Source organism: Mus pahari, chromosome 16 (assembly GCF_900095145.1).
Source record: "Mus pahari chromosome 16, PAHARI_EIJ_v1.1, whole genome shotgun sequence".
In the NCBI taxonomy this organism is placed as follows: Eukaryota; Metazoa; Chordata; class Mammalia; order Rodentia; family Muridae; genus Mus; species Mus pahari.
Window position 1 is genome coordinate 38,906,630 of NC_034605.1, and position 14,705 is coordinate 38,921,334.

The window sequence follows — 14,705 nt, forward strand, 5'->3', positions numbered from 1 at the left end:
CTTAACTTTTAAGCTACAGCTGCCATGAAATGGAGTTTTGAAAGGTTTCCTACGAGAAGGGGCATGCCAGTCCTTTGCAGAGCTCTCCTATGTTACCAGCGGTGCGGAACAGCTCACAGCTACCTGACCAACTGTTGGTGATGAATGAAATCTGCTTCCCACTGAGACAAGTCTTTCCGTTCTTAATTCTCCTCACATGGAAGTAGTAGTGAATGTTTAAGTTGAGGCTGGTCTCCAGTTAAGGACTTTAATTCTGTTTGTGTCCTAAATGACTGTGTTGGAGAATTTGTCCCACCCCACCCCCCCCTTTTTTTTTTAATAAAAATATCTTTTAAGATAAAGATGGGACATTTCCACAAGCTTTTGCTCTTGTAGTCCGTCAACAGTTATTTGGAGTATTAGAGAACTTGGTACACACTGGATCCTCTAGCCTGGAACTTTGCGAGAAATGCGCTGATGTTCTTGGAAATTGCTGGGCTCAGACTTTTGTGGCTTTAACCAATAGCTGTTGGCTGATACACAGAATCACACCTGACCACCCTGTGGTCAGGCTGCTGCTTTTCACATTAAGTATGATTGTCAACAGTAGATGATGGGTGTTTCTGCAATAACGTGGGCGTTATTGTCAAATATTTTCCTTCGTCCGAATTGTAAGTCTGCCATCTACACTTAGAATGTCAAATAATAGAATGCATTACAATAATAGTAGATGTAAATTTGATACACAGCATGTCAGTCATCACTAAAAGATCAACATCATCTTCTTTTAAAGGTGTTAGCGTTTTTAAAACCAAGATTTGAGGGGGAAATAGCCTGACTGTCCTAGAGCATTCCATCTGTTAAGAGGAACATGCCATGTTGGTTGCTTCAAAGTCACATTCACCAGACCCTCACACTCCTTTGGTTGAGCCAGCTGCACACCACCCAGAAGGCTCTTGCTGTTCATAGCTTATTGCTTGCTGCTGTTCACCTAATGGCCAGCACAGGCTTCCGATAGTTGATACTGCCCCAGCTGTGATCATTAGAACCAACTCAGGCAGGGCCGAGTGTCAAAATGAAAAAGCCCCTTTGAATCACAAAGAAACTAGCTACCTCGTGCACATCCATGGATGTATTTTTGGTTTTATAGCTACAAGTTTATTTCTAGTTTATACTGAAAATGGAGATACATTTCTGAAATTCCAATATTTCTTGTGGTTAAAGCACAACTGATATTTTAAGACAGGGTCCTGCTGTTATAGCCCCAGCTGGCCTTGAATTGGCAAGTCTTCCTGCTTAACCCCAACTTTTGGGAGGCTGTATCATTCCTGTTTGTTTTGTTGTATAAGTGGCTTAAAAAATGTTTTGACTAATATTAACATCATAAAATTTCATGTTAATGGGATACCATGTAACATTTTGATTTGTGTATACTATTCGTACGTTTTGAGTATAAAATGTAGGCATGTAGTCTGAACTCATTGCGAAGGAGTCTCGGGAGTCACAACTACTCTACTGCCATTTTCTTTTCTGACTGGGGCAGTGATGATGATGGTGGTGGAGGTGGTGATGGTGTTGGTGATGCTAATGAATGTTTCCTTGTTACACTTGTAGCTTTCTCGAGTAATGAGGTTTGTTTCTAACCTTTCTCTCACACATAGGTGGAAAGTATTGTTGACAAAAGGAAAAACAAGAAAGGGAAGACAGAGTATCTGGTGCGGTGGAAAGGCTATGACAGTGAGGATGACACCTGGGAGCCTGAGCAGCACCTGGTGAACTGTGAGGAGTACATCCATGACTTCAACCGGCGCCACAGTGAGAGGCAAAAGGAAGGCGGCCTGGCTCGTGCCAGCAGAGCCTCCCCCAGCAACGCCCGGAAGCAGATCTCCAGGTCCACCCACAGCACCCTCTCCAAGACCAACTCCAAAGCACTTGTGGTAGGCAAAGATCATGAGTCCAAAACCAGCCAGCTGTTGGCTACCAGCCAGAAGTTCAGGAAAAACCCAGCTCCATCTCTTGCAAACCGCAAGAACATGGACCTCGCCAAGTCAGGGATCAAAATTCTCGTGCCTAAGAGCCCCATTAAGGGCAGGACCTCGGTGGATGGCTTTCAGGGGGAGAGCCCCGAGAAGCTGGACCCTGTGGATCAGGGTGCCGAGGACACGGTAGCCCCAGAGCTGACTGCAGAGAAGCCCACTGGGGCTTTGCTGGGCCCTGGTGCAGAGCGAGCCAGGATGGGGAGCAGGCCCCGAATACATCCACTAGTGCCTCAGGTCTCTGGCCCCGTGACTGCTGCCATGGCCACAGGCTTAGCTGTTAATGGAAAAGGTGAGTGTCCACGGGGGTGTGAAAGGCTTTATTCACATGCTGGGCAGTGATGCTAGAGGGTCCTCTAGAAGGGTCCTCAAAGCCTGGGGTTGGGTGGGGTGGGTCACATAGCTACCTCCCAGGCCTTTGGGAGGCCTTGATGATGTCTTTCTTTCCCCAAAGCCTTTGTTACTCATCGCAAACCAGCACTGGCTCTCCCTGCCCCCATGGCTATTCCACACTCTGCACTGCTCTGTACAAGCTCTCTTCCTAAACAGTCTGGTGGTATTTTTATAGCAGGTTTTATGACGCCATCTACATGTCTTACACACGGCTTGGTTAAGAACCTACTTGCGGTTTCTCACGTGGCCAGCATAGATTAAGACACCATACCCATTATTTTGCTTGCCCACGTGAATCACCAGAAATGCTTCCCGTCTTTAGGAGTTTGGTCTGTTTCTCGATGTCACATCTGTGGCATCTTGTTTGAGAGCAGGAGCTCGCTCAGCAGGGTGCTGTCAATTACCATCTTCTTTCTTCTCAGTAGCCATGGCCTGCCCATCTCCTGAGATGGCCTTCCAGGGCCCTGCCCCTTTCCTTTTGCTCATCACACCTTGATGCTCTCCTGTTGCAGAGAACTTTCCACACTTCTTTCGTTCAGACCCCACTGGCCGTGCTAGTCTTTCACATCTTGATCCTGTCTTCTTGCCGCTGCTTTCCTAGTGATTCTGTATAAGGGACTTCCGGTGAAACCCAGAGCCACATGCTAACCATACGGGTACTGTGGTATTGAGTCACACCCCCAGCAGCTAACTCTACAGTAGCTTTTCATAGCTCTCCTGCTTCATGCCTTTTGACACCTCCCATCCTTTCCATTCATATAATGGACAGAGTGGTCCCCTCTGACCAAGCTAGTGAGTTGTCTCGCTTCCTTAAGCAGCAGGAACACTTCTGTGTACCCTTGGACCCCTTGCACAACCTGTGCGGGCATCATGACAGCATGCCCTGGACTGTGGTTCTCACCTGTCCCCTGAGCTTCACTTGGATCTCAGGCTCTACCTCCTGAACCCCTTCCCTCCCTGGCCCTCTTACAGTGTGTCCTCCCAGCTCGAGCCTCATAGATAGTGTATGGAGTTGCTGGGAGCCACGTAGCTCCCAGGGAAGAGTCACATTAGCATTGTTAGCAATCCTCAGCTAGCTATTAACTGAAACCTGATGTCTCGCCGGCATTTCCCAGATACACACTAGACACAAGGTCCTGCTCTGCTGGATCAGCCTCGTGTCGGATAGGTATTCATTTTTGAGATTGATGACGTTCCATGGCCATGAAGGTCATAGACATTCAGTCATTAACAATCATCTGCTAGTGAGCTCTTGTTTCCCAAGTCCAGAGAAAATGAAAGTTTGTAGAAAGAGCCACAGACACAGAAGGAATCAAAACAAATGTCTCCATTCATTTCCTGTGTTCTCCCCATGGTGCCTCTACTAGTTGAATCTGTGTCTGTATTGACGACTTCAGGCGAGGCACTGCTCAGCTATGGACATAGACAAGCACTAGTACAGTGGCTGGCAAAGGACAGCCTATAGGGCAGACACCACTCACCGCCTGGTTTTGTATGACATGTAAGCTAAGAATGAGCTTCACTTTTTCCTAATGACTTAGAAGCCAAGAGGACTGTTCATGTGGAAATAGAATTGTGTGTCTGTATAAAGTCTGGCTAGAACACAGTTGTGTTCATCTGTGTATGAACTATCCATATGCTTGTCTGCTAAAGGGACAGCTGAGTCCTGACAGTGCCTGTGTGACTCTTAACTTTACTAGTCCCTGCAACAGGAAGTCACCATTTTTAGGCATTTATATTTAACTGTCAAGTAGACCGTAAAGGCTTCCAAAGGCCAGCAGTCCTTGTCTATCATTCTCAGTAGTTTCTATGTGTTTTGGTCATGGGAGGGAACATGTGACATTCAAACCTTGGAACCAGCAAAGGTGAGACTGCAAGTGTGCTACTGTAAACCCAGGAGGCCAGCTTTGGTAGACTGCCATGTCAACACTACGTTTCTCTTGCTCCTTCGTGCCCCAGCGTGAACTGTGTCCCTCTTAAGGTTCCACAGTCTGCAAAACCCACCCTCAGCCAAAGCCTCAGATTCTTTTTTTTTTTTTTTTTTTTTTTTTTTTAATNTTTATTTATTTATTTATTATATGTAAGTACACTGTAGCTGTCTTCAGACACTCCAGAAGAGGGCATCAATTTTGTTACGGATGGTTGTGAGCCCCCATGTGGTTGCTGGGATTTGAACTCAGGACCTTTGGAAGAGCAGTCGGCGCTCTTAACCACTGAGCCATCTCACCAGCCCCAAGCCTCAGATTCTTGTGTAAGGAGAGTATTGGCTCCAGTTTGGGGGATTCGATGGCTTCCGACTTTTACAAAGTTCCTACACTGCTGCAAAGGTTCTACGGGCCTAAGAGCTTCAGCTTCTAATCCTGCTGTGGAGCTTGGTGGGTGGTTGTGAAGTATCCTAGCCTCTGCCTTCTTCACAGTTCATGCTTGCCTTAATGCTTGTTAATCGACCCTGTGCTGGAATACTGATGAGAACAGTCTACACCGAGGGAGTGAATAGAAGCCACTTGAGGATATTTTTAGGATAATGGGATCCCTTCCAGCCTATGTCGAGTCTAGACTTGCAGATTTGTAAGAGTGAGTACCACTGACAAATCTTTTCTGAACAAGTGAGATACAAAAGCAGCAAAACAAGACTCAGGTAGACCAGCACTCCCTCCTGAGGCAGAGAGAGGGTCAGGGGAGAGACTGGTCAGAGCTGTGCCTGCCATGGACTGCTTCTTGACTAAAGTTTATGGGTGGGCTCCTGTAGAACACATGCTCAAAAAGGGTAAGGACTTGAAGAGGCCTTTCTGGCCTAGGAGAGGATTGGACAGGCCTTCCACACATTTTCTCTGCTCAGCTGTTGGTCCACATGCATAGATTTTTTTTTTTTAAAGCTGTTATTTGTTTTTACTTTCCAGATTCATTTTAGAGCTGTGTAAGAAAACTGATTTGTTTTTCTAAAACTAATTGCAGCAGGTACTGGTAGAATCATTGGGAAATGAAGTATCTTTCTGGTCAAAACATTAATCATATATTCAAGGACTGTATTTACCACTGAAAACAGATTAGCTTCACTGTATTACCACTGAATCATAATGAATGTGTTGGGCCATTTTAATATACTGATATAATACTTTTATAGAATAACCATATAGATATAGATATTTGGCTTTTAGCTGTTTTGAGATTAAAAAATAAAGGCTTAGAAGGTGGATATATAGCTTCTCTCATAAATGTAGGTAAGTTGTTTTCATAATCTTCCAGAAGGTCAAAGGTCATTTCTTGAATTGAATTAATTTTACAAAAGAAGTAATTGTGTTTAAAAGCTGTTATTACAAGTTTTTTCTGGTCACAAATTCAAGTATGTAATTGTTCATCATTTCATGAGTAGGAAATATGAGACAATATTGTCAACAAACTACAAAAAATTAAAACCAGAAGTAAACCCTACCATTGTTAGCACACGGCTGAACTGCCATCCCAGGGAAGTGACTGGGAGGCTTTAGCTTGCCTGCCTTTCCCTTGCTGAGCGTGTGGACTAGTGACCTGGATCTCTTTCCTCTTACTTTCAAGGAAGTGTGAGCTTTAGGCTAATAGCTGCTCTCTAGTCTCATAGGCTCTGAAGCAGGGAAGACAAAGTTAGAAGACCAGCACCCAGCCCTGGGACTACAAGGAAATGTTTTCTGGAGAAGAAGAGCCATTGAGCAGGGTTTAGCGGCAGGTGCCCATAATCCCAGCATCCAGGAGGCTGAGGCAGGAGCACTGTGAGTTTTAAGCTAGCCTAGGCTACATAGTAAGTTCAGAGGCATGGAGTACTACAGAATAAGGCCAGGAGCAATGAATTGGAAGGAGACACACACGTGTGCGTTTGTGCAAACATTTGATTTAGGGGAAGCTGGAATGATGACTCAAGGGCTAAGAGCACTAGCCGTTCCTCCAGAGGACCATGCAGTTCCCAGCTCCCACGTCGGCTGACTCACACCTGTCTAATTCCAGTTCCACGAGTTTTCTGGTTTCTCTGGGTCAGAAAAATGCTATACATATTGACAATCAGGCAAACACACACACACACACATATGAATATGTATGTGTGTGTGTGTGTGTGTGTGTGTGTGTGTGTGTATTTATAAATAGATTTAGGGGCTCCATCAGTAATTTGCTTTATGCACATGCCTGAAGACCTGAGATTTTATCCTGTCACCCAGGTAAAAGCTAGGTGTGGTGCCACAGGCCTGAAATCTCAGTGCTGAAATTAGTTGAGTGCCAGAGTTAGTGAAACGAAAGCTTCCCTCAAATACTCGGGTGGAGGGCTGGGGACATGGTTTAGTAGGTGAAAATGTTTGCCATGCAAGTGTGAGGACCTAAGTTTCAGTCTCACACAAAAGCCAGACACGACAGTCTTGAGTAGATGTTATCTGATGTAGGCCAGCTAACCTGGTACATCAGCAAAAAAAAAACAAAAACAAAAACAAAAGACCCTGTGCCAGGCAATGTGGAAGGGCAACATCTAACACTATCCTCTTAACATCCACGCATGCTTGTACCCCCAGTACTCTGTGTCTGTCTGTCTGTCCATCCAAGATAGTCCTCTGACCTCCATCCCCTTCTCTCTCTCTCTCTCTCTCTCTCTCTCATGCACACATGTACACATGTACACATGTCTCAACCCAGTGGACATTTGTTAGTGGAAACAGTTTGTTAGAGCCTCCTATGTAACTTTATGTCCCCATGCTTCCTGTCGCTTCCTACTCAACACTGAGAAAGGTTGTAAACGTTAAAGCCCGGTGAGCAACTCCTTGTGACAGTTGATGCAGGGCTTGGGATGCTTAGTAACTGATGGAGTTCCTTCTTCCTTGTGATGAGTTGAGTGGACTTTCGAATTCTAATAACAGCTCTACCCACTATAAAAGCCTCGTTATCCCTAAGAAGTCTTCAAAGTATGCAAGTGTCATCACTTTGTTTTAAAACTTATAAATATGCAGTCTGTGGAGTGTAACTAAGACCCTTTGGGGAAAGGATTCTTGGGTATGTCTCACTGGCAGAACATTTGCCTCCCTTGAGCAAGCCACACTGGGCTTGGCCTATAACATGCATGTGTGCATACACAAAGCAGGTAATTCCGTTTGTTCCTTGGAGGCGTGAAAACCTTCGGCTGTGAATGGAGGGCTGTTTCTTTAAAAGTACACTGTATTGTATCACTACTTCATATACTTTGAATTTCTTTAAAATTGACCAATAACATTCACGTGAACGTTTTTGAGTGCATATTCCTGTGCTTTGGTCTGCTCGATTTTTCTTTATATTCTTATCTGAACAGTTATATTTAATATAGTCTCTTCCCAAAGAATTTGATGTAGTTTTATTGAAGTCTCAAATCTCCCTTTTGAAATCTCTTTTTTTTTTCCCCCTTTCACCTATGTAAGTTAGGCTATCTGAACTAGTTCCATTTCCCTACACTCTTAGGCAATTGAATTGAGCCTGTGAAACAAGTGAGCTGAATGAAAGGTATATAGGCCATTTAACTATTTTCACGCAAGTGCCACAGAAGTGAGGAAGTAGCTGACAGATGTAAGAACTTATGTGCCATTTTAACAAAGAACAGTAAATTGTGGAGAACGATACCACAAAAGGAAGATGTGGGTAGATAGACACACGTAGAGCCTGACCTGTGAGGTAAGGTTTCCTTGGGCAGACTTGTCTGGGCTCCATCTCTCCGGTGATGAGGTGCTATTTGGTATGGAAAGGGCAAGCAAGGCACAGTAGGAAGGCTCCCTCTGTGGATTCATGTTTGAGAGCAGGGAAAAATTCTGATCTCGCACAGCACAGACGGCTTGCCAGGCCTGACTCCCGATCACCTTCTCCTGCACAGGGAAGCAGGCTCCTTGGGAGTGTGTCTCCTTCCTGTCTTGTGAGTGTATTATAATATCCTCAGGGTGATGCTTTTCCTGTGAGCTGTCGCGCTGTGCGGAGAGCATTCTTGTTCGTGGTTCTTGCAGCCCACAAGTGGGCTGGCTCTTTGTTGGGAAAACCAATGAGCCAATCTCAGTGCCTTTGTTGCCAGTCTAGAAACTGCCCAGACGTGAACCTTAAAATGTTTTATGTTATATTTGTAGGTAGGGGTGGTGGTGGTGGGTATTTATGTGTGCTCTCCGTGTGTGTGCTTGGTGTCCTTCAAGCCCAGAGAGTTGGGCAGTGCATCCTCCAGAACGGGATTTACAGATAGTCATGGGCTGCCGTGTGAGTGCTTGGAGCCAAACCTGGCTTCTCTAGAAGGACAGCCAAATTCTCTAATCGCTGAGTCGCAGAACTGTTTACTCTAAACATTATTACCATGTGTCTTGTTTCCACTCCAAGTATTTCTTCAGAAGTCTTAAACTATATAAATTGACTGTCTTAGTAATGGAAGTTGCTAGACCAGTGGAAGAAATACCTGCCTGCACACCCTTTACCTAGACTGCCCTGTTCATATCTTGCCTTGGTTTATTCTCTTGGTTATTTCTTACGGCCATGTTTTGATATAATTACATACACGTGTGCAGGCACGTTCCTCTGCCGTCTCTGAGTTAGCAGTTTGTTGCTATAAGCAGTGGGACAGTAATTAATTGAGGGATTTGATAGGTGTTGCCAAAATGCTGTCTGAAAAGGCTGTCAAAATTGTGACTGCTCATTTACCTGTTCTTACGGAACATTTTCATCCACTTCACAGAATTTGCCAGGGGATGTAGAAAACGTCATCTCACCACTTGAGTCTTAAGGCGGGAAAGCTTTGACTGGGTATTTTTCTGTTCTTCACTTTATATTCCTCACCTGTTTTCCTATTGGAGGTTAACAGTCTGAGACGTGATCTCGGGCACATGCATGCCTTCCTCAGGAGCAGTGCTGTCTCCTCTCTGTGTGCTTGAGCAGTCACGCTGTGTGGACGGTATGCTTGTTCATGGTTCTTGCAACCCGTTTGTTCGTGGCCTGGCTCTTCTGTGACAGGATATGGGACAGAAAACCTTCAGATTCATTTGCATTAATGAGCTGGTTCCCCTCCAGCTTTAATAACTTTATAAACTTTTATAACTTTGTGTATGGTAATTTTTTTTCTTAAAGATTTATTTATTTATTATATGTAAGTACACTGTAGCTGTCTTCAGACACACCAGAAGAGGGCGTCAGATCTTGTTAAGGATGGTTGTGAGCCACCATGTGGTTGCGGGGATTTGAACTCAGGACCTTCAGAAGAGCAGTCTGGTGCTCTTACCCGCTGAACCATCTCACCAGCCCCACATAAAATTTTTAAATAAATTTTTAAAATTTAAAGCCAAGCAACAGAAATGCACATGCCTTTAATTCCAGTAGGTGCAGGTGGATCTCTGAGTTCAAGGTCAGCCTGGTCTAAGGAACATGAACACGTTCCACAACAGTGAGGACTACACAGAGAAACTGTCTTAAAATTATTAAGGTGGTGTTCATGATGGTCTATCAAAGTCCAAAGTCACAGACTGAACTGAGAAGAACTGAATGATCAATATCTATAAGACCCTGGAATTATTCCAACTCAAAAGAGTAATTTACAGGGGAATAGCTCAAGTGTCAGATATCACCCAATGGAACATGTCTAGTTCAGAAGAAAAATGTATAAATACTGGTACTATCTTGCTAACAAACACTAGCAAGTAATTTATACCTGTTTGCATTTTTAGTTCCAAATTAGTCGGCAGAAACGATGGAAAAAAAGTCATGGATCTAAATGTTGCTAAACTCCAAAGCATATATGAAGGCCCTGGCTGTCCTTGAACTCACTCAGTAAACCAGGCTGACCTCAAACTCACAGAGATCCACCTGCCTCTGCCCCCACTCCCCCAAGTGCTGGGATTAAAGGTGTGCACCTAGCTTGATGAAGGCTGTATCTAAAGGGGACGTGGGTAATTTTGTTTACGTGTGCTCAAAGACAGGTATGTTGGCACAAGCTGTTCATCTCAGCACCCAAGAAGCAGAGGCAAGGAGACCTCTGTGAGTTCCAGGCCAGCTAGGAATACGGTGAGAAGCTGCCTTGGGGAAAAGCGTGTGAGAGGCCGGCCGCTTTACATAACACGTTCCAGGCTAGCCAAGGCTACAAAAGTGTAAAAGAGGCACTTGATTCTTTGCTTGTGCTAAGGGGATCCTCATGGTTTACAGACTTTCCCTTTAATATGTAAAGGCTTATGGCACACCTTCACTTGGTAGTTCTGGAATCTGAAAGGCTGTTATTCACATAACAAAGCTAAAATCCAAATTAATCTCTTTTTAAAGAGTTTTAGAGCTGGAGAGATGGCTTAGTATAACAGCACTAACCACTCTTCCAGAGGACCTGAGTTCAATTCCTAGAAACCTGTGTAAAGGTAGGAGAGGCCAACTCTCCAGAACTGTCCTCTGACCCCACATCTGCCCTGCAATATGTGTACACACACCACTACACAGAGAGAGAGAGAGAGAGAGAGAGAGAGAGAGAGAGAGAGANTGGTTGTGAGCCACCATGTGGTTGCTGGGATTTGAACTCCAGACCTTCGGAAGAGCAGTCGGGTGCTCTTACCCACTGAGCCATCTCACCAGCCCCCATGGTAATTTTTTTGATGCTTTATTTACTCTTAAACACCTGTGCTCAGTTCCATTTGAATCTATTGTCTTCCCATTTTCGTGGGCCATCCTCAGCATCTGCTGTCCTGTGGCAGTAATCCTCTGGCATTGCTATCTAGGTTGACTATATCCCCAGTTGTCCAGAATGCTGCTAGGTTGCTTGCTATTGTTCTGCTTAAATTCCTCCAGCATTGTGCGTCCTAGCACAGGCTAGCTCAGGTTAGCTCAGGCTATCTCCTTGTCACAAGTGAGTCCAAGTGTGAAATAGACGATGACTTGACTGATTTCTCTCTGCTCTGTCAAGTCAGTGACAGGCAAGTTTTCCTAAGCATAATTCATGCTACCGGTAGGTATTATAGTAGTCAAGGCTTATGGCTTTTTCCCCCTTGCCCATTTCAAATAAATGTAAATATTCAAAAGAAGCCAATGGAAATGATGTGTGTTGGCCATGTAATCAGATTGGGCACAGCTGGACACAGGGCTGGAAGAGCTACCAGGCCTCAGCCGGCCTTTCTTCCTCAAGGCTATTTGCCTCATTCAGACAACCCAGGGTACAGTGGATTGGCACTCTGACCTCGAAGTAGGCCAGCCAAGAAAAGCTTCTCCTAGAGCTCCAAGGGGACAACTAACTTCACATAAGTAATCTGACCAAACAGGTGGTTTCTAAAGGAGTCCTCCTGAGCTGGAAACAGGGCAGATCTGAACCACAGCAGTGAATAGTCTTGACACAACTAAAATCACCAAGTACATTTAAATATAGTTCTTTCCAGGAGGCGAGATTATCATGAGGTTAGAAATTAATCATTTGAGTAATATCTTGTCGAATTAATCATTCGAGTTATATCTTGTTGCAGTGTTTAACCTGCTAGCCCTCCCGATATAGCTGTGCCCTGGACTGTGCTCCTGGTAGGCCACACCCTGTCCATCCATTTGCTGTATTAGGCGCCATAGTGACTGCTCTTGTCCCCCCTGTAGAGGGTATACCCTGCCTTTCCTTCCTGTATGGCACCTGTATTCACCAGCCTCATCCATACATAAAGACTACTTAAATACAGCGTCAGGGATCCCTGGAAGGAAGATGCTAGAGACTAAATCACCAAGGATGTTTAGCTGTGGATAGAATCATCTTAAAGTGTCTCTGTACGTGGTTTGAGGGACTGAATGAGAGGCGATTTCCTAATGAATCTGAGTGTCTGTCCGTGAAGCCCCACACACGGCTCTTGAGGGCTTGTTCCTGAGGTGCTGGGGACTGTGTAGAGAGCAGATCAGAGTTAGAGGGGCCATGGGCCCAGGTAATCCTCAAGATGGCTGCAGTCAGGTTAAACTGGATCTCTGCAGGCAAGACTTGGAGATCCAGAGGGATGCATGAATCTATCGGCACTTGCAATGATAGGGCTGGCGAGTCCACATCATAAACCTCTTGACGGTTTGAGATTCTCCTCCGTCTTTAGTCCAAGTTGTAGTGTGTGGCAGATGCTTCTGTGTGCATGCATGAGTGCTTAGAGGCATTTTATCCCTGCTCTCCCATCATTACTGCCTGTCTTCTGAGAAGATGAGGCGTAGGGAATGATTTGATAGGTGCCTGGTGAGAGATCTCGAGGTGAGGCGCGTGCTCACAGGTACATCAGCACCGATGGATCGAGTCATCCTCTGCGCACACCTAGGCGGCAGCTTGCTAGGTCCTCTGTAGACCCCACTAGATTTATTACCCCAGAGCTTAGCCTCCAGAATGAGCTCCAGCCCCCACCGTGGGTGTGTCTGGGTGACTCCTCCTAGTTGCCCCTGGAGGCTTGCTTTCATGTTCTCTTCCTGAGCTGGCTTCTGTGCCTTTCTCATCTGCCTCCCAACCAAAGCCACGGCCATTGTGTTCGGAACCAAAGTGTTTCTAAACCTGCTGAGCTTGCATCTGGTGGCTTGGTATTCACTCTCATGAGAGTTCTCAAGCTTTCTGCCCTCCTCCAAACTTGTACCTGCTCCTCTCATGGCCTTCTGGGATGGAGTCCTCCCACAGTGCTCCAGGGATACCACGTCCTGACCAAAGCCTGAGTTATGGTACCTGTTCCCTCCCCATGATTTTTGACTTGAGCTAGCTCTTGGTCTGCTATTCCAATATTTTTCAGTGTTGTAGGCTCTGTGGTGTGCTGCACTCATTATAGCAAAATTTGCCATCACTGTACTGTTGGTGACTGGCTGCCCTTTTACTGAGGAGGAGGAGGAGGAGGAGGAGGAGGAGGAGGAGGAGGCCAGGCCTTATCTGTGGTAAGATGCCAGTACCACAGCCCAAAGTCATAGTCTGTTTCTGACTCTTGCAGAGCTCTGATGTCTATCCTAAAGACAATACTGCCTTCATTTTTTTGAAATGAAAACCAGGTTTTAAGATGAACATTCCTTAATTAGCCCCCGTCATTGTCCCCATTAGCACGCTTCTTGTTCCCTCAGCCCCTTCCCTCTTCTCCATTTCTAGAAACAACCACCATGGCTGGCTTTTTTTCTTTCAGTCTGGGTGTTGCCCTGACTGCTCTGCAGATAGATGATCAGCATCTCCATGTTGAATCTGCAGCTTAGGTCCCATCAGAGCCTGTGCTTTACCGCATTGTTGCTTTGAGCTTTTAACTACATTACCAAACACAGTGTTAGCTTTGTATTATATATCACTGAGCTCACAGTTCAGTAGTCACATGGTTTCATACAATGCAAAGAACTCTCCTGACACAAAGAGAATCCCTCCTCCCGTACACAGTAAGGACCATTGTCCATCTGCCACACACAAACACACACACACACCCTAGAGGCGCCTGCCCCCAGAACGTGCCACATGTATGGGTAACCATAGAGACCAGAAGGAGACATTAGATGCCCTGGAGATGGAGAGAAGGTGTTGTAAGCCCCTCCTTATGGCCTCCATTAAAGGGCAGCCTAGTTGCCCTCCTTGCCCAGCATGTTCAGATCCTGACTGATAAGTAGACCTGGTAGCAGGGCATTGAAATGATGATCGTACAGTGCAGACTCACTGAACCTGGCAAATGACAGGTTGCTGCCACATAAGCCAGCAAGTGCTCTTGGCCACCCCTAAACTAGTAGGAGTATTGGACCCACAAAGCAGAGCTTGCTGATCTAGAGGCAGAGCTTGGTTATCCCGCCCGTCAGGGTCAGGCTTGAACAGTCACATAGATGGTTTTCTTGTGGAGCCCATCTCTGTGGACTGGACTGTGACACTTCCAATTTTAGAAAACATTTCTGTCACCAAAGAGGCCACACTTCTTCTGGAGTGGCATGGTTAGTACTTTAGAGGGTTGACCTGTGTGTTTAGAACTGATGTGTGAGAAACAAATTGCTGTGTTGGTCTTTGGTAATAAAAGTTTGCTTTTTAGTATATGCCAGGTAAGCCTTTTCGGAGTGAGTCAGAATCCGTACTGGGTAAATGAAGTCATCTGAGTTAGTGTCAGAGGATCCCTGTAGGAACTACGCGCTTCCCCAGAACTGCTGCTCGTGCCTAAGGCACCCTGTGCTTAGATTTTACTCTTTGTGCTGTGGTTTAGATAGAGCTTGACTGTGATGTAAAGACTGGGTTTTCTGGAGGTTTAGTCTTCAGAGTGGTGATGTAGAAGGTGATTAGGTATGGAGGCTACCCCTGAAAGATAAGCATAGTAATTGTGGTATGCCAGCAAGACCATAGTGTGTGTGTGTGTGTGTGTGTGTGTGTGTGTGTGTGTG

The 14,705-nt window shown here is 45.5% G+C and overlaps 1 protein-coding gene across 2 annotated transcripts in view; it reads left to right on the forward strand.

Annotated features, from left to right (window-relative positions):
* Cdyl (chromodomain Y like) overlaps positions 1-14,705 on the forward strand; it is a 138,738-nt gene that overhangs the window by 75,949 nt on the left and 48,084 nt on the right. For both annotated transcript variants that reach the window (XM_021215344.1, XM_029547468.1), the window contains exon 2: positions 1,641-2,307. In XM_021215344.1, coding sequence (XP_021071003.1) covers positions 1,641-2,307 — 667 coding nt within the window. The remainder of the gene's footprint in view (positions 1-1,640; positions 2,308-14,705) is intronic.